General features: G+C 51.5%; 1 protein-coding gene across 1 annotated transcript in view; it reads left to right on the top strand.

Annotated features, from left to right (window-relative positions):
- The window catches only part of LOC140411167 (proto-oncogene tyrosine-protein kinase LCK-like), a 209,056-nt gene that overhangs the window by 171,047 nt on the left and 15,248 nt on the right, over positions 1 to 22,761 (top strand). Inside the window, exon 11 of the mRNA XM_072500249.1 lies at positions 4,918 to 5,071. Within this exon, the coding sequence (XP_072356350.1) occupies positions 4,918 to 5,071 (154 nt within the window). The remainder of the gene's footprint in view (positions 1 to 4,917; positions 5,072 to 22,761) is intronic.

The following is a 22,761-nucleotide window of genomic DNA, read 5'->3' as shown; positions in this document are numbered from 1 at the left end:
GTCAGCACACTATAGAAAGGAAATTATTGCACTGGGGAGGGGGCAGAGGAGATTCACCAGGACGTTGCCTGGCCTGGATCGTTTCAGCTATCAAGAGAGACTGGATAGCTGGGCTTAATTGCCCTGGAGCAGAGGAGGCTGAGGGGGGACCTAATTGAGGCGTATAAAATTATGAGGGATTTCGATAGGGTTGATAGGAAGGTACTTTCCCCCTTAGTGGAGGGGTCAATAACCAGGGGGCATAGATTTTAGGAATGGGCAGGAGTTTGGGAGGAAATGTGAGGAAAAATCTTTTCACCCAGAGTGTGGTTGGAACTCACTGCCTGAAAGGGTGGTAGAGCGGGAACCCGAACAATATTTAAGAAGTATTTAGATCACTTGGAAATCCACTCCATTCAAGGCAATGGATCAAGTGCTGGAAAATGGGATTAGAATAGTTAGGTGCTTGATGGTTAGCGCGGATGCGATGGGCCGAAGGTCCTCTTTCCATGCTGTCAAACTCTATGGGATGGATGCTCTGTCCCGAGGTGCCCAAAGCATGTTTCCCGATGGAGTGGAATATCGAAAAATCGGAATCGGAGTTTCACGCCCGCATGCCAGCTGGAGGATGTAAATAAATGCTAATTGATCTTAATGACCCATTTGTATCCATTTAGAGAGCCTTGCACCCTAATCTCCGGCCCTCCGTGATTCTCCAGTCCCCTGGGCTGGGAATCACGTGGGTGGGGATTACTACAGGTCTCGACAAACTGAAGCCTATTTTTGACACTAATAAAGATTATAATTTTTTTATTGTTATTGTCACAAGTAGGCTTACATTAATACTGCAATGAAGTTATTGTGAAAATCCCTAGTCGCCACATTCCGGCACCTGTTCGGGTACACAGAGGGAGAATTCAGAATGTCCAATTCACCTAACAGCACGTCTTTCAAGTCTTGAGGGAGGAATCCTGAGCACCCAGAGGAAACTCACGCAGTCACGGAGAGAATGCGCAGACTCCGCACAGACAGTGACCCAAGCCGGGAATCGAATCTGGGACCCTGGCGCTGTGAAGCAGCAGTACTAACCACTGTGCTACTGTTCCACCAACACCCTTTATTCTCCAACACCCTTTCGGGACTTGTCGGAGGGAACCAGAAGAAACCCACACAGAGACGGAGAAAACATGCAGACTCCGCACAGACAGTTACCCAAACTGGGAATCGAACCTAGGACCCTGGAGCTGTGAAGCAACTGTGCTAACCACTGTGGTACCATGCCGCCCGGAATAGGATTAGTCAATCGCGTTGGTGTAACATTTGATCCATCAGATATGATGACCCAAATCAACTTTATTCATCCTATAATCTTAGCATTTAGCAGAAAAAGCTTGCAGTGAACTAAAAGGTTAAGATCTTTCCAAGATCATTACTGTACATATAGCAAATATCCTACATATACAAGTATATTTATCATAAAATTTAGAAAGTAATGATATGTCTTTTGAGAATTTCCAATGCTTGAATAGAATTGTTTGTTGAATGAAATTTCGATCCAGCTGGTGAGACAGAGAATGCTCTCGGAGCACAAAATAGCTCTATGTCGTTGGCAGAGTTTCTGCAGATACAAGGAACTTTAGCTTTGTTAAGAACTCAAGCTGATATTGACACCTGTCAGCATGAGAAACAATCCTGTGTAAAAAAACAAATTGGACCTTGAAATATTTGTGAGCACAATAGAGTCCTCAACTGCAAGTTGCGTTTTAAAAATTTGCTGCTCCCTTAAGACTGTGGCAATGTTGTTGTTGTGATACTAGACTGTGCCAAATTAGCCCAGAGGCCTGGTCTGAATTTGGTGTAAATCCAAAAATTGGTTTCGCGTCAGCACTTATTTCCCATGGGATCTTCCGCTGACGCCCGACATGATGGATTGGGAAACTCACTGGAGGACTGCAGGCAACTGATTTGCATTCCATTAATTGATGCAGATGAATCGACACCCCCCATTCCTGATTTTCCACGGCGCCAGTGGAAATACATGCCGTTCCAGGACACATCTGGAAAAATGTGGCGGGCAGCAGTTGGGACATATCTCAACAACATGTGTGGCTGCCTCTTGAGTTCAGGATGAAGGCCACCAGCGAACATGTACCTTGGAACACCATGGCAGTCAGTGGGGGAACTACCTTCCAGCTTCAGTGTCAACGAGGCGGTCCACCTACTAGCCTCAAAGTGTTCCTGGAGATCCACCTTCTTTCTCAGGAGGTCCATCTTCTTCCTTAAATGGTAGGTCAGTGACGTTGGGCACCTCTTCAATATGGCACCCAGATTTGATGGTGGGTCTCATGGAATCATGCCCATCCCACCACAGAATATGGGTTCAAACCCCCAGGTGCATAATTAATGAGGGAGGTTTACACCCGCCTCCATAGCGAGAAACACACCATGTTTTTTTCGCCGCTATGGGAGAATTGCATTATTGCATTTGTAGGGTGATATTTTCTGGCAGGTCACGCTGGGATTTTCTGGCAGAATTTTATGGTCATGCCGACCATGCACTCCCACAGCGGGTTTCCTAGTGATATGGGTGCGTTCAATGGGAAACACCGTTCACAATGGTGGGACCAGAAAATCCTGCCGTCAGTCACTGGCGATCCACCCTCTGCTGCTGCAGAACACGCAAGGGGAGGAAAATCCTGCCCCTCGTCTTTAGAGAATGTAATAGGGTCTGAATACATTTATTTATTCTTTCATGGGATGTGGGCATCGTTGGCAAGGCCAGCATTTGTTGCCATCCTTAACTGCCCTTGAACTGAGAGGTTTGCTAGACCATTTCATAGGGTGATTAAGAGTCAACCACATTCATAGAAATATAGAACCCCAAAAGTGCCGAAGGAGACCATTCAGCCCATCGTGTCTGCACCGACCCTCTGAAAGAGCACCCCAACCCAGGCCCCTACCCTGTCCCCTGAAAACCTGTATCCCCATCTAACCTGCACTAAGGGAAGCTAGTGGCGTAAGGGAAGCTAGTGGTGTAGTGGTATTGTCACTGGACTAGTGGATTGTCAGAGACCCAGGGTAATGCTCTGGGGACCTGGGTTCAAATCCCACCGTGGCAGATGGCGAAATTTGAGTTCAGTAAAAATCTGGAATTAAAAGTCTAATGATGACCATGAAACCATTGCTGATTATCGTAAAACCCCATCTGGTTCAGTAACGTCATTTCGGGAAGGAAATTTGTTATTCTAACCTGGTCTGGCCTACATGTGACTCCAGGCCCACAGAAATGTGGTTGACTCTTAACTGTCACTCAGTTCAAGGGGCAATTAGGGATGGGCATTAATAATGGCCCAGCCAGCAGCACTCACATCCCATGAACAAATCTTTTTTTAAATTTAGCATAGCCAATCCACTTAACCTGCACATCTTTGGACTGGGGGAGGAAACCGGAGCACCCAGAGGAAACCCATGCAGGCGGGGAGAACATGCAAACTCTACACAGTCACCCAAGGCCGGAATTGAACTTGGGTCATTGGTGCTGTGAGGCAGCAGTGATAAACACTGTGCCACCTTTCTTCCCCTACAGCATTGTTGTGGATCTGAAGTCACTTGAACCAGATTGGACTTAGGATTACTAGCCCTGTGACAATACCACTACGCTACCATCTCCCCTAATTTAATTTGATAGTAAGAGGAATATTGTACTAGTTTGGCTCTTGTGATATGTTTTGGGGGAATTGTTGGTGTTGGCCGATGTTCAACTGATATAGATAGGAAGAGGAATCAGAGCTGAAGAAAATGGGGTCAAAGGTGCCTGAAATTGCGTGCATGAAATCACAAGCACAGAATCAACAAGGAAAAGGTTACTTAAAAGGAAGGCTCAGAGTAAGCATCTTGATTAAGCAATTTTTAAAGTGAGCTTAATATATTTATGTGCATGATCAACAAAGGAGTGTGTCTAGCCGAAAAAATACTTCATCCTTCACCAAAGTTCACACCTTTACTTTTTGTTCATATCTGCAAATTACAACATCACTTAAAATGTGATTCAAAATCTGCCGTTGATTTGAACATTTGAAAACTGCGCACCTTTTGGACACATTGGGCGCGATTCTCTGAAATGGAGATAGAGTGTTCGCGCCATCGTGAAAGCCGTCGAGGTTCACGACGGCGCGAAACGGCCCCTATCCCGACCGATTCAGGGCCCGAAAATGGGCTAGGAGCCGCGTCATTTACGCGTGCCCGGCCTTGGCGCCGCGTAAAGGCGGCGCCGCATACATAACGCGACCGGCGCCGCATAACTGGCATCACCCACGCATGCGCGGGTTGGCCGGCGCCAACCCGCGCATGCGTGGTTGCCGTCCTCCCCGAGTCCGCCCCGCAAGAAGATGTCTGACGGATCTTGCGGTGCTGCGGAAGAAAGGAGGTCTGCCTTCAGAGAGGCCGGCCCGACGATCGGTGGGCACCGATCGTGGGCCAGACCGCATTTGAGGCCCTCCCCGGTGCAGGATCCCCCCCCCCCCCGCAGGCCGCCCCCCCCCCAGCGTTCCCGCGCTGTTCCCGCCGGCAGCAACCAGGTGTGGACGCCGCCGGGGGGAACACGCCATTTTGGGCAGGCCGCTCGGCCCATCTGGCACTGAGAATCGCGGGGGTGCCGGTGAATCGCCATTTTGGCTGTCTCGGGCGATTCACTGGACCGCGCCGCGCAAAACGCGATTGTGCCGATCTGGCCGCTTCCATGAATCGCGGGAGGGCGTTGGACCGGCGTCGCGGGGAAATTTGCCGATCCAGTCGATTCTCGCAACCGGCGCGGGAGCGGAGAATCGCGCCCATTTTGCTTCAGGATAAAACTTCCACTGAAGGATACATCAGCTTTGTCATTTTAATGTCCGACAGTAGCAACCAGATACTCATCTGAATTATGACATTTTTCTACAGATTGCCGAGGGAATGGCCTTTATTGAGAGGAAAAACTATATCCACCGAGATCTTCGCGCAGCAAATATTCTGGTTTCTGACGAACTCTGCTGCAAGATTGCTGATTTTGGCCTTGCTCGTCTTATCGAAGACAATGAATATACAGCAAGGGAAGGTAAGGTGTTACTTCATGGACCAAAAAACAGATGTGGCGGGATGGAAAATCCCACTCATAAGAGGTCAGGAAAGCTAGATTGCGGAATTGTGTTATTAACTGTACTGAGCAATGATCCCAGGATCTGGGTTAACTTCAGGAGAGAGGAGTGGGTTCATTTAGGTAGAAACCTCCCGTTGTTTTACGAGGGAGGAAAACAATCATACAACCATAGCCTGATACAGCACAGGAGACCATTCTGCCCATCTTGCCTTGCCAGCTCTTTAGGACAGCTATTTGTTACAGAACCTGGACCAGGCTTCGATTTAAACTGGGTGAAACTGGACGAAATTAATGAGTTTTCAAATTGTAAGCTGTGGGAAAAGACTCCAGGCTGATTAAACTGACAACCTAGAGGTCTATTATATTAAAACAAACACTATTATTAACATAGAATTTACTCCATTAATATTCAAGGAAAAAACAGCTTTTCAATTAACAGTTGAACCGTTCCAAAACAAAGAAAGCTATTTGAGCTTATTTTTTCATTTACTTCTAAACTTTAAGCAAAGTTAAGCAAAGTTCACACACACAGGTCAAATGCAATTTGGATTGGATTGGATTGGATTTATTGTCACGTGTATCGAGGTACAGTGAAAAGCATTGTTTTCTGGACAGTCCAGACAGATCGTTCCATACATGAAAAAACAGAGGACATACATAAATACACAATGTAAATATATAAGGACAGGCATCGGGTGAGCATACAAAGTGTAGTATTACTCAGTAGAGAAGATGTGTGAAGAGATCAGGTCAGTCCATAAGAGGGTCTGGTAACAGTGGGGAAGAAGTTGTTTTTGAACATGTTAGTGTGTGTCAATGGATGGGAGGCAGGTTTGTGTGGTGGATTTGGAGGTGTTCACGATTCTCTGTAGTTTCTTTTGGTCTTGGGCCGAGCAGTTGCCATACCAGGCTGTGATGCAGCCAGATAGGATGCCATCTGTGGTGCATCTGTAAAAATTGGTAAGAGTCAATGTGGACATGCCGAAATTCCTTAGTTTCCTGAGGAAGTATAGGCACTGTTGTGCTTTCTTGGTCGTAGAGTCGATGTGGGTGGACCAGGACAGATTGTTGGCGATGTACACACCCAGGAATCTGAAGCTGTCAAATCTCCACCTCGACACCATTGATGCAATAGGGGCGTGTACAATACTTCACTTCCTGAAGTCGATGACCAGCTCTTTAGTTTTGCTGACATTGAGGGAGAGTTGTTGTTACACCATGCCACTAGGTTCTCTATCTCTCTCCTCTACTCTTAATTAATAATAATAATTAATTATTAATAATGTTAACACTCAGTGGCTTACAGATTTATTCGCAAGGTCCTTAGGAGAGAAGCTTTCAGAAGTCAGTCTGAGGAACACACCTTCCTTCCTTAGAAACCTGGACAAAACTCTAAAAATGAACTAAAACAACAGACACAGGGTAGAACTCAAAAAGGAACAAAAAACAGCCCCAGCCCCTCCCATGAGTGACATCATAGCCTGCATCACTGTTAACCGCTTGAATCATCATAGAATCCCTACACTGCAGAAGGAGGCCTTTCAGCCCAGTGACTCTGCACCAAGTCTCCAAAAGAGCACCCTGCCTAGGCCCACCCTTCCCTATCCCTGGAACACCTTAACCCCATCTAAACGTTTGGATACTCGGGGGCAATTTAACATGGCCAATCTAATAACCTGCACATCTTTAGACTTAATCACAGCTTTAGCAGACATGTGAGGTGCGACTTTACGGCTATATCACAAGTGAGCGCAACATGGCCGTTTGATTGCGGGAGAGGCCAAAATCGAGAACGGTGCCAGGCGCCGATTGGTTTACGATCTAATTGGCCCACTCCCGTTGGAGAATTCAGGAAGCTGTAGCGGCGTGGCGAGAAACCAATAATTACCAGTCAAGGCCAATCTCCATACAATTAACGGGAGCGACCTTCTATCTAATGGCCTCCTGTGATCCAACTGCCTCCCCAGCAAGTGGTCATGCTGACTCCGATTAGTACATCTTTTTAAAAACGTGAAGCTGACGGAATGGCTGCTGTGGGGATCCAAGGAGGTGAGTAGTCATCTTCGCTCCCGGGCAAAGAGCCCAGGGGCGTGGGGTTGCTGCCACAGTGCTCGGGGGGGGGGGGGGGGGGGGGGTCCTAAGGTTCCTTAGGAAACCTGCATCTTTGCAACTCCTTTGTCCTGTCCAGTCGTTTTTCTGGCAGAGTTGAGAGGTGTTCACTCCCCGGTGTCCTGTCTCCAACTGCAATATATCTAGCTAAAATAAGACTTAAAAGCTTTTCTGCCTTACAAGGCCTCCAGTTGCTAAGCAACGAGTGCTACTATTATTTATTCTTACGCCATAACCTTCTTCAATCACAGTTGGAATTAAAAACAACCCACAGCATGAATCTACCTATAGGTTTTACTTTTCCAGGCAGAGAAACATTAAATTAAACATACTTAAAACTATTCCTTATTTATAATGTTCACCAATACAAATATAAATCCCTTAAAACTGCCTTTGTTTTCCTAACAATTGGGAATTAGGTAGCCTTGCTACAATTGCACAGGGTTTGAATGAGATTGTATTTAAGAAAGGATCTATTTGCATTGAAGGTGGTTCACTGGGTTGGGTCCATTTTCTCTGGAATTTAGAATAACAAGGTAAATTCACTGAAAGCGCTTGGCAGGGTAGACACAGAAAAATTGTTTCTGCTGATCGGGGAATCTAAAACATGAGGGCACAGTCTCAGGAGAAGGGGCCAATCATTTAGGACTGAGATGAAGAGAAGTTTATTCACTCAAAGGGTTGTGAATCTTTGGAATACTCTACCCCGGAGGGATGTGGATGTTCCATTGCGTGATATAATTAAGCCTGTGATAGACAGAATTTTGGTCTCTCAGGGAATCAAAGGATATGGGGAGTGGTGGGAAAGTGAAGTTGAAGCTCAAGATTGCCAAGACAATATTGAATGATGCAGCAAGTTTGAGGGGCCGAATGGTCTGCTCCTCTTTTTCTTTTGCCATTAACCTCAATATCACGTTGCCAGCAAATTCTGGCTCACATAGTCATTCAGAATTCATTTGCCTATTGAAACAATTAGATGCCATGGGAATTAGAAGGAAATGCTCCTGGGATAATTGGGTCTAAAACTGAGAGCTAATGTGACACTTCTCCATCCCAAATTTCAGTCAGCCGCACCTGCTTTACATCGGTACAAGAAAGCCAACTGTTTAGGCCGATTTGTCTGTGTATCCCTTGCACACCTCCTGGTGGTTGTCAGAGAGCAGATGCATGATCAGTAATCATGAGTACGAGGGAATACAAGAAATGCTTTAAAAACCGAGCAAGAGACCAGCCTATCCTATCAGCTACTGTTAGGATAACTTCTCAATTTACAATTTCAAAAATATCATGAAATCTGGAATGCCGTGACTGTCAGAACATTGAACCAGTGATTTTATTCCAGGAGTCAGAGGTTGCAAGGTGCTGAATAAAGCTGAATTTTGAATAAACTAGCAGGACATTTTTTGCAAGGATATCACTCACTAGAAGTCAGTGGATGGAATCGTGTGCTCACCGCTGTGGCGGGTTTGGTGGCAGGGGTTATTTAATCAGGTGGAAAGGTTAAAGGTGGGGAACCTGCCACTTTCCCACATCCACTCTGATTTAAATCTGCTCACCTGATCAAGGAGCTGTGCTCCGAAAACTAGTGATTCAAAACAAACCTGTTGGACTTTCACCTAGTGTTGTAAGGCTTCTGACTGTGCCTGCCCCAGTCCAATGCCGGCATCTCCACATCCTGATTAAATCAGGGGCTGGAAGTCCTGTTGACGGCCTTCAACCCGGCTGCCAATCAATGCCCACTTAAGTGCCTCATCCTGCTACCACTGGTATTGACCTAGTGGTTGGTGGTGGTGGTGGTGGGGGGGCGGGGGGGGGGGAGGGTTTGGGAGAAAGCACGACTAGCAAACCCTGACATGTTAGCTCAAAGACTTCTGGCAGAGGATCCCTCATTGAAAGACATTTAGTGCCTGATCAAGGGAACCAGCAATCCCCTCTCTCCCACTACCCCCTTCATATTACCTCCCCCCTTGCTGCCATCACTCATCTGTGCCTGTGTCCCTTCTTGGTCAGAGGCCTTTGGTAGGTGTAGTACCAGCACCAGCCACCACCACACTACTAGTGTCGCTACTGAGTAGAAGAGCTGGCTGGCAGCTCTCGGTTAGCAGGACCGCCACCCCCAGGGGCCCTTGATCCCAGAGAAGGCTTTTCACTGGTCTGTGTCATAATATTCAGATAAACATATCATGGTGCAAACACACATACACACTGATGGACAGATCAACGGACCAATCAACACACATGCAACATCACAGCCAATCACCAGTGAGAGCACATGCACTATAAAACGGGGAACACCACAGTTCCCGCTCATTCCAGCAGGAGACAGCTCAGGGCACAGAGCTCACAGCGTGCCACTCAGACATACACCATGTGTTGAGTGCCTCTCTAAGATAGTGTTAGGGCTGGGTCCACAAGTTAACGGTAAATTACAAACCTCAGTCATAAGTTTACAGATGTTGTTATCAAGAGTAATAAAACAGAGTTGTGCCATCTACAACCGTGTTGGTTCGTCTGTATAGCGGAACACCCAACACAACATAGTACCAGGATTGGAACCCAGCAACTGTGAGACCTACCTGCACATCTTCAGGAATCCGCCATCCTGCACCATGGACACCATCAGCCCGCCGCAACCGCTCCAAATCGCTGGAAACCTCGGCGTCAATTGGAAGCTGTTTAAACAGCGCTTCCAGCTCTTCCTAGAAGCCACAGAAAGGGAGAATGCATCGGACACCAGGAAAATCGCCCTCCTCCTCTCCACGGCGGGGCAACACGCCATCCACATCTACAACTCCCTAGTGTTCGCGGAAGGTGAGGACAAGACGAAGTACAAGACGGTCCTTCTAAAACTTGAGCAACACTTCAGCGTCAAGGTGAACGAGAGTTTCAAGAGGTACCTCTTCCAGCAGGGTAAGGATAAGCCTTTTCAATCTTTCCTGACACACCTCCGTATCGTCGCACAGTCCTGCGGCTATGAGGCCACCTCCGATTCCATGATTTGGGACCAGACAGTTTTTGGGGTCAGCTCGGGCACCCTACACCAGCAGCTCCTCAAAATTAAGAGCCTCACCCTAGCCACCGCCATCGAAGCCTGCGTCCTCCATGAAAACGCGAACAGCCGGTACTCCCAATTCCAGGCGGCCGAATCGGCACGGCAGGGGTCCTATGAGGCCGAGCGGGTCCAGTCGATCGAGTTCCTCCCGGCCCGCGGCCAGGACGAGGGCGGCCATTTTGCACGCTTTCTGCGGCCTCCCGCGTTTGTACGCGCCAAACGAGAGGTCGACGCAGAGGGACGTGACCTGCAGGCGCGCTCTACGCAGGAACGAACTGCGCATGCGCGGTGGCGCAACGAACGCCATGACGTCGCGACGTGCGGCAACTGTGGATCCACACATTTAAAGCGGCAATGTCCAGCAAAGAATCGACAATGCCTCCGCTGTGGCAAGATGGGACACTACGCTGCCTGCTGTCGAGCAGCTCAACCTGCCAACGCACCCCAGTTCCGCCAGCCTCGCAGTGACGTGCGGGCCATTCAGCCTCCATACACCGAGACATACCCTGACGATGTACAGACCGGTGATACCGATGACGGGGAAGCCTTCCGCGTTGCGGTCATTGACAGGAATCGGATGTCCCCAAGTGGGACCCACCAGCCGATGCCAGTGAACAGCGTTAATCCGGGCGATGAATGGTGTGCCACCCTAACGGTCAACCGATTACCAATCACATTCTGTCTAGACACTGGTGCCTCCGCCAACCTTATTGCATGGTCAGCCTTCTACGCCTTGAAGGTCAAACCACCGATTCGGCCATCTCGCTGTCAGATGGTCGATTACAACGGGAATGTTAACCTGGCCATGGGATCCTGCCAGCTCAAGGTTACACACAATGCATACACAGCCACACTGTCCTTTGAGATAGTTGGATCATCAAAGGACTCCCTGCTAGGCGCACAGGCGTGCAAGCTTCTCCACCTCGTTCAGCGGGTACACGCTCTGTCTCCAGAAGGCACGTCCAACTTCCCGGATGCAGACTTAAGGGCAGAGCTCCACTCGCTCCTCGCCCACAACCAGGAGGCTTTCGAGGGCATGAGCATACTGCCCTACACTTACAGAATACGGCTCAAACCGGACGCCACACCGGTCATTCATGCACCTTGTAGAGTCCCAGCACCACTCAAAGACCGCCTCAAGCAGCAGCTGCAGGATCTCCAGGACCAAGGAGTGCTTTCCCGGGTCACGGAGCCCATGCCATGGGTCAGCTCCATGGTGTGCGTAAAAAAGCCCTCTGGCGAACTCCGGATCTGCATCGACCCGAAAGGACCTGAATGAGATGACCCCTCGCCTCCAGCGCATTCTGCTCAAGCTCCAGAGGTATGACTTCCAACTGGTCTACACCCCAGGAAAGGACCTCATCATCGCGGATGCCCTGTCCAGAGCAGTGAGCACACCGCCCGAATCGGGGGGGTTCGTACGTCAGGCCGAAGCGCATGTGGCCTTCACATCGGCCAATCTGCCAGCTAACGATGCAAGTCTGGCTGTATTCGCCGGGAGACTGCGGCTGACAACGTGTGATGCGCCACATGACGGAAGGGTGGCTCAAAGGACAGTGCCCACAATTCTACAATGTCCGGGACGACTTGGCCGTCATTGACGGTGTCCTCCTAAAGCTGGACCGGATTGTGATTCCACACAGCATGCACAGGTTGGTCCTCGAACAATTACACGAAGGCCATCTCGGGGTTGAGAAGTGCAGGCAGAGGGCCCGAGAAGCTGTATACTGGCCGGGCATCAGCGACGACATCGCCAACATGGTGCTCAACTGCCCCACCTGCCAAAGGTTTCAGCCGGCGCAACCCCCTGAGACGCTTCAGCCCCATGAGTTGGTAACGTCCCCCTGGGCGAAGGTGGGTGTGGACCTTTTTCATGCGCTCAGCAGGGACTACGTCATCATAATTGATTAATTTTCAAATTATCAGGAGGTCGTACGCCTGCACGATTCGACATCGTCCGCTGTCATCAGGGCATGCAAGGAAACCTTCGCTCGCCATGTCATTCCTCTTACCGTCATGTCGGACAATGGGCCCTGTTTTGCGAGCCAAGAATGGTCTTCTTTTGCCGCCTCATATGGCTTCACACACGTGACGTCCAGCCCTTTGCATCCCCAGTCAAATGGCAAGGCGGAAAAGGGCGTCCATTTCGTCAAGCGGCTCCTCTGCAAGGCTGCTGATGCCGGATCGGATTAGTGCCGGAGAATTCGGCAACCGGCGGGGCGGGATACACGCCAGCCCCCGGCGATTCTCCGACCCGGCGGGGGGTCGGAGAATCTCGCCCCAGGAGTTTGTTTTCGATGTTTGATGATTGCACTTGTTTTGTTTATGGTACAACCTCGTTACTATGTTGCACCTGACACCTTCCTATGTATACAGTTTAGCCTCATGTACATGTTGTAGATATTGCACACACATATTCAGCTGAACTCAGTACACACCAATATTTATTACCACATAGGCACATATTCTTGTAAAAAGGGGGGAATGTCATGATATTCAGATGAACATATCATGGTGCAAACACACATACACACTGATGGACAGATCAACGGACCAATCAACACACACGCAACATTACAGCCAATCACCAGTGAGAGCACACGCACTATAAAACGGGGAACACCACAGTTCCCGCTCATTCCAGCAGGAGACAGCTCAGGGCACAGAGCTCACAGCAAGCCACTCAGACATACACCATGTGCTGAGTGCCTCTCTAAGATAGTGTTAGGTCTAGGTCCACAGGTTAACGGGTAAATTACGAACCACAGTCATAAGTTTACAGATGTTGTTATCAAGAGTACTAAAACAGAGTTGTACCATCTACAGCCGTGTTGGTTCGTCTGTATAGTGGAACACCCAACACGACAGTCTGGCAAGTGCCTGAGTGGTGCAAGATGCAGCAGGCCTGCTCCAAAAGAGGTGATGTGGGGTTCTGACTGGCTCCCTAGCTGGTGGCTCAGAGCCCTGGTGCCTTCGCAGGATGCCTCCCAGTAGGCTGAAGGCAGTTTACATTTCGATCACATTTTTGTTTCCAAAGTGACATCTTTCAAAAAACTAAATTTTGAATATCATTTTAAAAACTCAGATAAACACGCTTGTCACATTTTTCATTTGTTATTTATGGCAAGACTGAGGGAAATTGGAAAATCCCAACATTGATTTGTTTTTCACTTTGGTACAGAAATACAGCTGCAGCTTTCAATTGCTTGCACACCCATCAGCAAATGAGAAATTATGACAGCTGAATACTTCTGAATTATTATTTTTAACTCCAGGCCATGATAAGTCAGGAATTATTTTAAGTTCATTTTCCAGCTGACAACCATTAGGATTTAAAATTCTGTTGTATTATCTCGAGTGCTGGTGCATGCCACATTTGAAAGTTGTCATTAACCCGTTCAAAAATAAATTAAATTGACAATTTTGTGAGCGAGACATGCAGAGATTTTGCACAAGTGTTGAGCAGTGCTCTAAAAATAGTACTTTGCAGAATTTCTTCCCCTAACACTTAGACGACATAATCTTTTATCCTCGGCCCTCGTTGATTCATGTTTTAATAATTGTCAGTGCATTGTTTCAATGTTCCACTCAGTAACAGATGTATGTTGTAAGACAATGAACAGGAAATCAGTCAGTGTGGGAAAGAATACTGACACCATGCCGGAAGCCACAAAACATTACTGTCTGATGCAACTTTATTATTCTGCTAAACATCTTAAAATGAAGACACCATGTAGGCTTTCAGCTATATACCCTAATGTACAAGCCTGCAATGTGCATTGCCGAATAGTAGCTCAGCACAGTACATTACTTTAGTAGCCTCCAGTTTTCCATGTCATCCAGACATTGCCAGAATCCATTGCCTGCTGAGGAACAATATGTCTTTTTACTTGGTATAGCTTTGCACAAGAGCACAAGAGATAAGAACAGGAGTAGACCATATGGCCAATCAAGCCTGCTTCCCTATTCAATATGATCATGGCTGATTTTGGGCACCAACTCCATTTTCCTGCCCACTCCCCATATCCCTTGATTCACCGAGAGACCAAAAATCTGTCTATCGCAGTCTTAAATATATTTAATATTGCAGTGTCCACAAGCCTCTGGAGTAGAGAATTCCAAAGATTCACAACCCTCTGGGTGAAGAGATTTCTCCTTACTTCAGTCGTAAATGAGCAGCCTTTTATCCTGAGACAGTGACCCGTGTTTTAGATTCTCCACCAGGGGCAACAATCACTCAGTGTCTTCCTTGTCATGCCCATTGATACTCTTAAGTATTTCAATGAGATTGCCTCTCATTCTTCTCAACTCCAGATAACATAACCTCCATTTACTCAGCCTCTTATCATAGGACAACCCTCTCTTCCCAGGGACCAATCTAGTGAACCTTCACTGTACCGCCTCCTATGCAAGTATACCCTTCTTCTTTTACTTCAGTCTCTGTCTGAAGGCAGGTCTGACCCACGGTGTTCCGACCTCCACCAGGACTGGGTAGGTCACAAAATGTAGGTAGCAAAGGGCAGCATGGTAGCACAGTGGGTAGCACTGTTGCTTTGCAGCTGCAAGGTCCCAGATTTGATTCCCGGTTTGGGTCACTCTCTGTGTGGAGTCAGCACGTTCTCCCCGTGTGTGCGTGGGTTTCCTCCGGGTGTTCCGGTTTCCTCCCACAAGTCCCGAAAGACGTGCTGTTAGGTAATTTGGACATTCTGAATTCTCCCTCTGTGTCCCCGACCAGACGCTGGAATGTGGCAACTAGGGCTTTTCACAGTAACTTCATTGCAGTGTTAATGTAAGCCTGGCTGAGGCGAGACTGCAGTGGAGTTCTGATGGGCCATCATTGCACCTAAGTAAATGCCCTTCCGCCTCCAAGCTTCCACCAACAAGAGCAGAAGATTCCAGAAAGTGTCTGCTCACTGTATTTAAATTTAGAAAATAGGTGGAAGTCTTTACTGGAGGATGTCAGCAAGGCAGTGACAAAAGAGACTTCATGCTTCTTTGAAAAAGCTGGGGCGGGATTCTCTGATCCTGGGGCTAAGTGTTGATGCCATCGTACATACCGGAGCGTTTTACGCCGGCGTCAACAGGCCCCTAGGAGCAATGATCCTGTGCCGCACAGGGGGCCAGCACGGCACTGGAGAACCTCACGCTGCTCCAGCTGCCGATACGGGCGTCAGAATGGGCGCCGCGGGTCCGCGCATGTGCCCCGACGCTAGGTGGCAGAGAGCTACAGGGGCCCGGCGCAGAGGAACATAGGCCCCCACCAGGATAAGCCCACCCGCCGATCGGTAGGCCCCGATCGTGGGCCAGGCCACCGTGAACCATGAACACGGAGTTCCCGCCGGGTAGGACCACACGTGAATGGCGCCGGCGGTAGTTGGCCTATCTCGGCGGGCACTCAGCCCATCACGTGCGGAGAATTGCCGGGGGGGCAGTGTAGAGAGGCCCCCAACCAATGCTGCGCTGACCGCGCCAGCGCCAATGGCACTGATTCTCCGGTCCGGAGAATCCCGCACCTGATTCCCATTCCACATTGCCGGATAGATACCAGTGTTGTAGCTGTACTGGAACAGCTTGGCTAGTGATGTAGCTAGTTCTGGAATACAAGTCTTTAGTACTATTGGTGTCATGTTCGAAGGGGCCGTAGCCGTTGCATTTTCCAATGCCTTCAGCCATTTCCTGATATCAGGTGGAGTGAATCGAATTGGCTGAAGACTGACATCTGCGACACTGGGGACCTCAGGAGGAGGCCAAGATGGACCATCCACTCAGCACTTCTGGCCTAAGCTGATTGAAAATGCTTCAGTCTTGCCTTTTGCACTGATGTGCTGGGTTGCTCCACCATTGAGGATGGGGATATTTATGGGACCTCCTCATCCAGTGAGTTGTTAAATTGTCCACCACCATTCACGACTGGATGTGGCAGGATTGCAGAGCTTGGATCTGATCCATTGGTTGTGGATCACTTCGCTCTCTCATTCGCTGCTCATGCTATTTGGCATGCAAGTAATCCTATGTTGTAGCTTTACCAGCTTGACACTTCATTGTTTGGTATGCCTCAAGCTGCTCCTAGCATGCCCTTGCGCACTCTACATTGTACAAAGTTTGATCTCCTAACTTGATAGTCATGGCAAAGTGGGATATGCAGGGCCATGAGGTTATGGATTGTGGTTGAGTACAAATTTGCTGCTGCTGATGGCCCAGAGTATCTCATGATGCCCATACTTGTGTTGCTAGATCTGTTTCAAATCTATTCAGTTTAGTGCGATGGTGGTGGCACACAATACATATTGTGCCAGGGTTTCTGCTGTTGGGTTATCCAGTGACTGCATCTGGAGAATTGAAATGTGTCAGTATTTGGTGAACACAGAATTAACTTTGCCCAGATGTAGCCCATAATCAAACATACTGTGAATGTCAAGATACAAACTAGAAGAATGGTTAACTCAATTATTCATACTATTCATTAATGACTTGGATGGTGGCATAGAAAGTCATATATCCATATTTCACGATGATACAAAGTTAGGTCCATATTCAAAGCCACCACGGCAGCTAACCTGGACGTGTACGCAATCACCGTCACAGGCTTCATCAGTACGTGTATCGAGGACTGTGTACCAAAGAAGACAGTATGGGTGTTCCCCAATCGGAAACCCTGGCTCAACCAAAGGGTTTACACCCTGCTGAAGTTCCGGATGGAGGCGTTCAAGTCTGACTACCCTGACCGATATAAGAAATCCAGGTACGACGTACGGAAAGCCATCAGGGATGTAAAAAGACAATACCGCCTCAAACTAGAGTCCCAGGCTAACTACACTAATCCACAACGTCTATGGCAGGGCCTACACAAGATCACAAGCTACAAAGCAAGGCCAGGCGGATGAGGACTCTGGACAGTGACGACAGAGGACGGCCAAACAGATGATGGACAGACCGGACACGGCTCCTCACAAGGGCCATCGATCCAAAGCTCGACCCAGGAGACCCCAGACCTGGGGTCTGATGAAGACATGGACCTTGCGTCACAGCTGTCACCCACACCCTCCACCATCACAGATACACTCACCGCGGTTGGGCACATTAGTGATGAGGCTCCTGGGACACTGACTGGTGCGCACCACAAAGCCAAACCGGGACAGCAGGTGGAGATAGGAGCAGCCGAGGGCCTGGACGGTCAGAGGGCAGCCCAGCCCCAGCACTCAGATGCCGCCCAGACAGTTCCCGGATTCTTGAACTTACCAGACCCACCCACAGACCCGATGCGTTTGGAAACCCAGGGAGTGGACAACGGGATGACAGCCGCCTTCCAGCATCTGCAGATGCAGTTGGAGGAGTCCATCTGCGTCCAGGAGCAGGGAGTGGTGCCGGTCATGGCTGCCACCCAGGGTGAGACCGCACGGGTGGCATCCGCGGTGGAGACAATGGGGGCAACGGTTTCGGCTATGGGTCAGGTTCTGCAAGGCATGTGCACACGTCATCCGTGGCCATGGACAGGGCTGTCTTCTCACAGGCAGCCATGTCCCAGAGCCAGCTGAACATTGCCGCCGCGCTCCGGCTCTGGCCAAGTCTCAGCAGGCCATAGCCCAGTCTCAGCAAGCCACCGCTGAGAGCATCGGCGGCCTTGCGCATGTGCTGGTTGGCGTCGCACAAGCCCAGCGGGAGGTTGCACAGTCCCTGACAGGGATGGTGCGCTCCCTGAGCTCCATCACTGTGAATGTTCAGACCATGGTCGATGCCACAGTGGGCCTCCAGGACTGGCAGCGCCAGGTGTCGGTGGTGCCATGGCGCTTGTCTCCGCTCGCACCACCATCCCATAGTGTGGCCCGGGGGCCACCGGGCTCCCCGAGGGAGGAGGAGGTTCTCGGGCCCGTCCCGGTGACTCCAGCAAGGGAGGTCCTGGAACACTCGGACTCCCCCCGTTCTGTCCCTGGTGCATCTGGTGGGCAGCAGGCAGAACAGGGTGGCACCACGCCATCCAGCATGCCCAGCGAGCAGCCTGGCCCATCCAAGCCGGGCCGCCCCAGGAAACGCGTGCCGACGGGGAGCCAAGTCGCAGGGCAGGAGTCTCAGCAGTCCGCCTCCACTCCTGCTGTACCATCTGGGGAAACACCAAGGCGTAGTGGTAGGGCCTGTAAGGCAAAGAAGTTCGACACGAAGAAAGTTGGCACGGGTGCAGGGCACAGCTTAGTTATAGGGGTGAGGGCACTTGTATGTGAATGTCACGATTAAAGTCACTGTTACACCAAACCTAGATGCCTCTGTGCTATGTCCGGTGCCTGAGGGGTCGTGAAGAGGACAGAGTGGCCCTGGGGTCGAAGTTCGGTACAACGGTGAAGCCGGTGTGTGTTACCCCCCCTCAACATCCCGTCGTCCTCGGCACACCAACGCCAGCTACCCCACATGGCCATGTGATGGCTTGTCCGTGATGCATACAGGGACCACCCAGGTGGAGGGTGCAGCTGTGGCCATGAGTCAGACATTGTCTAACGATCCAGAGCTCACAGCTCATCGCAGAGCGGTTTGTCAGCATTCAACATGGCACTGATCACACCCGCTTACACAAGCAATTGTACAAGTCTTACAACACCAGGTTAAAGTCCAACAGGTTTGTTTCGATGTCACTAGCTTTCGGAGCGCTGCTCCTTCCTCAGGTGAATGAAGAGGTCTGTTCCAGAAACACATATATAGACAAATTCAAAGATGCCAAACAATGCTTGGAATGCGAGCATTAGCAGGTGATTAAATCTTTACAGATCCAGAGATGGGGTAACCCCAGGTTAAAGAGGTGTGAATTGTACCAAGCCAGGGCAGTTGGTAGGATTTCGCAGGCCAGATGGTGGGGGATGAATGTAATGCGACATGAATCCCAGGTCCCGGTTGAGGCCGCACCCATGTGTGCGGAACTTGGCTATAAGTTTCTGCTCGGCGATTCTGCGTTGTCGCGAGTCCTGAAGGCCGCCTTGGAGAACGCTTACCCGGAGATCAGAGGCTGAATGCCCTTGACTGCTGAAGTGGTCCCCGACTGGAAGGGAACATTCCTGCCTGGTGATTGTTGCGTGATGTCCGTTCATTCGTTGTCGACAATCACCAGGCAGGAATGTTCCCTTCCAGTCGGGGAACACTTCAGCAGTCAAGGGCATTCAGCCTCTGATCTCCGGGTAAGCGTTCTCCAAGGCGGCCTTCAGGACTCGCGACAACGCAGAATCGCCGAGCAGAAACTTATAGCCAAGTTCCGGACACATGAGTGCGGCCTCAACCGGGACCTGGAATTCATGTCACATTACATTCATCCCCCACCATCTGGCCTGCGAAATCCTACCAACTGCCCTGGCTTGATACAATTCACACCTCTTTAACCTGGGGTTACCCCATCTCTGGATCTGTAAAGATTTAATCACCTGCTAATGCTCGCATTCCAAGCATTGTTTGGCATCTATGAATTTGTCTATATATGTGTTTCTGGAACAGACCTCTTCATTCACCTGAGGAAGGAGCAGCGCTCCGAAAGCTAGTGACATCGAAACAAACCTGTTGGACTTTAACCTGGTGTTGTAAGACTTCGTACTGTGCTCACCCCAGTCCAACGCCGGCATCTCCACATCACAAGCAATTGTGTGAGACCATCCCATTGTGCCTTAAGTGGTGGTGTGGGAGCTAGGGTTGTCGGATGATGTGGGAGCTGGGTGGTGCGTTTGGGCGGAACGGTGGTGCAAGTGCCTTGCTCAGCGATGCCCTCCCTCTAGTTGGTGAAACGTGCAGCGATCACGCCTCGCGTGCTCGCTCGCCAAGCTGGTGACATTGTGCAGCCTCCCGGCCATATCCAGCCCCCATGTCGCGTCTGTGCCCCCCCCCTCCCCATCCTCCTCCTCCTCCTCATGTACAGATGCGTGCTCTCATCAGGCTCCCCCTGTGCCTCCTCCTCCAGGATATCGCCCCTCTGCTGGGCTGGAGGGCCCCTCCAGAGCGGTCCAGGCACCTGAAGCGCATCTTCAAGAGGCCAATGCACCTCTCCACAACATCCCTGGTTGCTGTATGGGCCTCATTGTAGCAGGTCTCCATGTTGGTCTGTGGCCTCCATATAGATGTCATCAGCCATGACCGCAACGGGTGACCCCTGTCACCCAGCAACCAGCCTCTCAGGCGGGGGAGGTGACCCTCAAACATGGCGGGGATGTAGGATTGCGCCAGTATAAAGGCATCATGCACACTGCCGGGGTATTGGGCGCACACGTGCATGATCTTCATGCGGTCGTCGCAGGCCACCAGAATGTTCATGGAGTAGATCCCCTTTCTGTTCATGAACACGTCCCTGTTCTCCGATAATGGATGCATGGCGACGTGCACCCTATCAATATCCCCCTGGACCATCGGTATCCTGGCCACGGAGGCGAATCCCGTGCCCGGGCATCATGGTGTGCGCGGTCCTCTGGAAACTGGATGGACCGGTCGGCGATTGCGATTGGTGACTGCTCGGATGCACCCGTGCACCGATGCCTGCGAGATACCGGATAGGTCCCCGCTTGGTGCCTGGAACGACCCCGTCGCGTAGAAGCTGAGGGCAACCGTCACCTTGACGGTCACCGGGATAGCTTGTCCTCCCCACATTCCACGTGGTGCCAGGTGTGCCATGAGGTGGCATATATGTGCGACGGTCTCCCTACTCATCGGAGTCTCCTCCTGCATGCCCTGTCTGGCAGGTCCTCGAAGGACATGCGGTGACGGTGCACTCGAGGCCTCATGGGGTGCCTCCGGCACCTGGGCACCACCACCTGCTCCTCCTCCCCCCTTGCGCCGCATCAAGATCGGTATCCTCGTCCTGTGCATCCCCAACGATGTGGTGGTCATCGTCCCACTCTGCCTCCTCCTGCACCTGTCGGGCGGGCAGGCCTGCAGCCTGAGCGGGTGGCACGGTGCCCTCTGCAGCCAGTCCCTCTGCTGCAGCCGCAACTGCTCTGAGCCGCCTACGTCGACGCTGCCGAAGGGCCACCTGCAGGGCAGCAGCCCCCGCCACGGCGGCAAACATCGCTGGCTGGTGCGCAAACATGACGATCTGTAGGAGGGGGGTGGAGGAGATACAACATGTTTAACGATGGCGCTTTGACACCTTGACAGCCAGGTGCCATGGGATACATGTGTGCCCCGGTTGGCTGCTGGTGTCACTACAGACACGCAGACACCCTGACCCATGCCCACAGTATCCGTCCACCGCCCAGTTTTGCCCGTCCCTCCTCATTGCGCCACCGTGGGCTGGCCATGCCCTCATGGGGGCTGGCATGTGTGTCGCCTTGACCCTTCCCAGAGATGCTCTCTGTCAGCTGGGTGTTGCGGCACCTGTGTGTGTGTGTGGGGGGGGGGGGGGGGGGTTGGGCGCACCTAAGGTCAAGGCGTGTGGCCGCGCGGGATAGCGGTGCCAGTGGCCTTTGCACATCAGCATGACCTCAGCTTGCAGATATGGCTTTGCCACAGTCCTGCCATGGCAGGCCGGCTGGCATGTCGCTCCAGGCGGAAAACCCTCCCGCCCCCCCACCCCCACCCCAGAACATGGAGGTCCCCTGCCCCGACCCCCCCCGAACATGACGGCACTCTTACCCCCTCCTCCTTCCCCCCCCTGTTCTCCCCCACTCCTCCTCCCGCTCCCCCCTCCTCCTTCCCCCTCCCCATCCTCCTTCCCCCCCCACTCCTCCTCCCGCTCCCCCCTCCTCCTTCCCCCTCCCCATCCTCCTTCCCCCCCACTCCTCCTCCCGCTCCTCCTCCTCCTTCCCCCCTCCCCCTCCTCCTTCCCCCCTCCCCCCTCCTCCTTCCCCCCTCCCCTCCCCCCTCCTCCTTTCCCCCTCCTCCTTCCCCCCTCCTCCTCTCCTCCTCCCTCCCCCTCCTCCCCCTCCTCCTTCCCCTCCTCCTACCCCTCTCCTCCCCCTCTCTTCCTTCCCGCTCCCCCTCCTCCTTCCCCCTCCCCCCTCCTCCTTCCCCCTCCCCCTCCTCCTTCCCCCTCCCCCTCCTCCTTCCCCCTCCTCCTTCCCCTCCCCCTCCTCCTTCCCCCTCCTTCTTCCCCCTCCCCCTCCTCCTTCCCCCTCCCCCTCCTCCTTCCCCCTCCTCCTCTCCTCCTCCCCTCCTCCCTCCCCCTCCTCCACCCCCCTCCTCCTTCGCCCTCCTCCTCCCCCTCTCCTCCCCTACCCTTCCTTCCCGCTCCCCCCTTCTCCTTCCGCCTCCCCCTCCTCCTTTCCCCCTCCCCCTCCTCCTTTCCCCCTCCCCCCTCCTCCTTTCCCCCTCCCCCCTCCTCCTTTCCCCCTCCCCTTCCTCCTTTCCCCCTCCTCCTTTCCCCCTCCTCCTTTCCCTCTCCTCCTTTCCCCCTTCCTCCTTTCCCCTCCTCCTTCCCCCCTCCTTCCTCCCTCCTCCTTCCCCCTTCTCCTCCTTCCCCCCTCCTCCTTCCCCCCCCTCCTCCCCCCTCCTCCTTTCCCCCTCCTCCTTTCCCCCTCCTCCTTTCCCTCTC

The sequence above is a fragment of the Scyliorhinus torazame genome, chromosome 1, assembly GCF_047496885.1.
Source record: "Scyliorhinus torazame isolate Kashiwa2021f chromosome 1, sScyTor2.1, whole genome shotgun sequence".
NCBI classification, from domain to species: Eukaryota; Metazoa; Chordata; class Chondrichthyes; order Carcharhiniformes; family Scyliorhinidae; genus Scyliorhinus; species Scyliorhinus torazame.
Note: the sequence above shows the minus strand (reverse complement) of the source record. Positions and strands in the feature narration are given on the sequence as shown.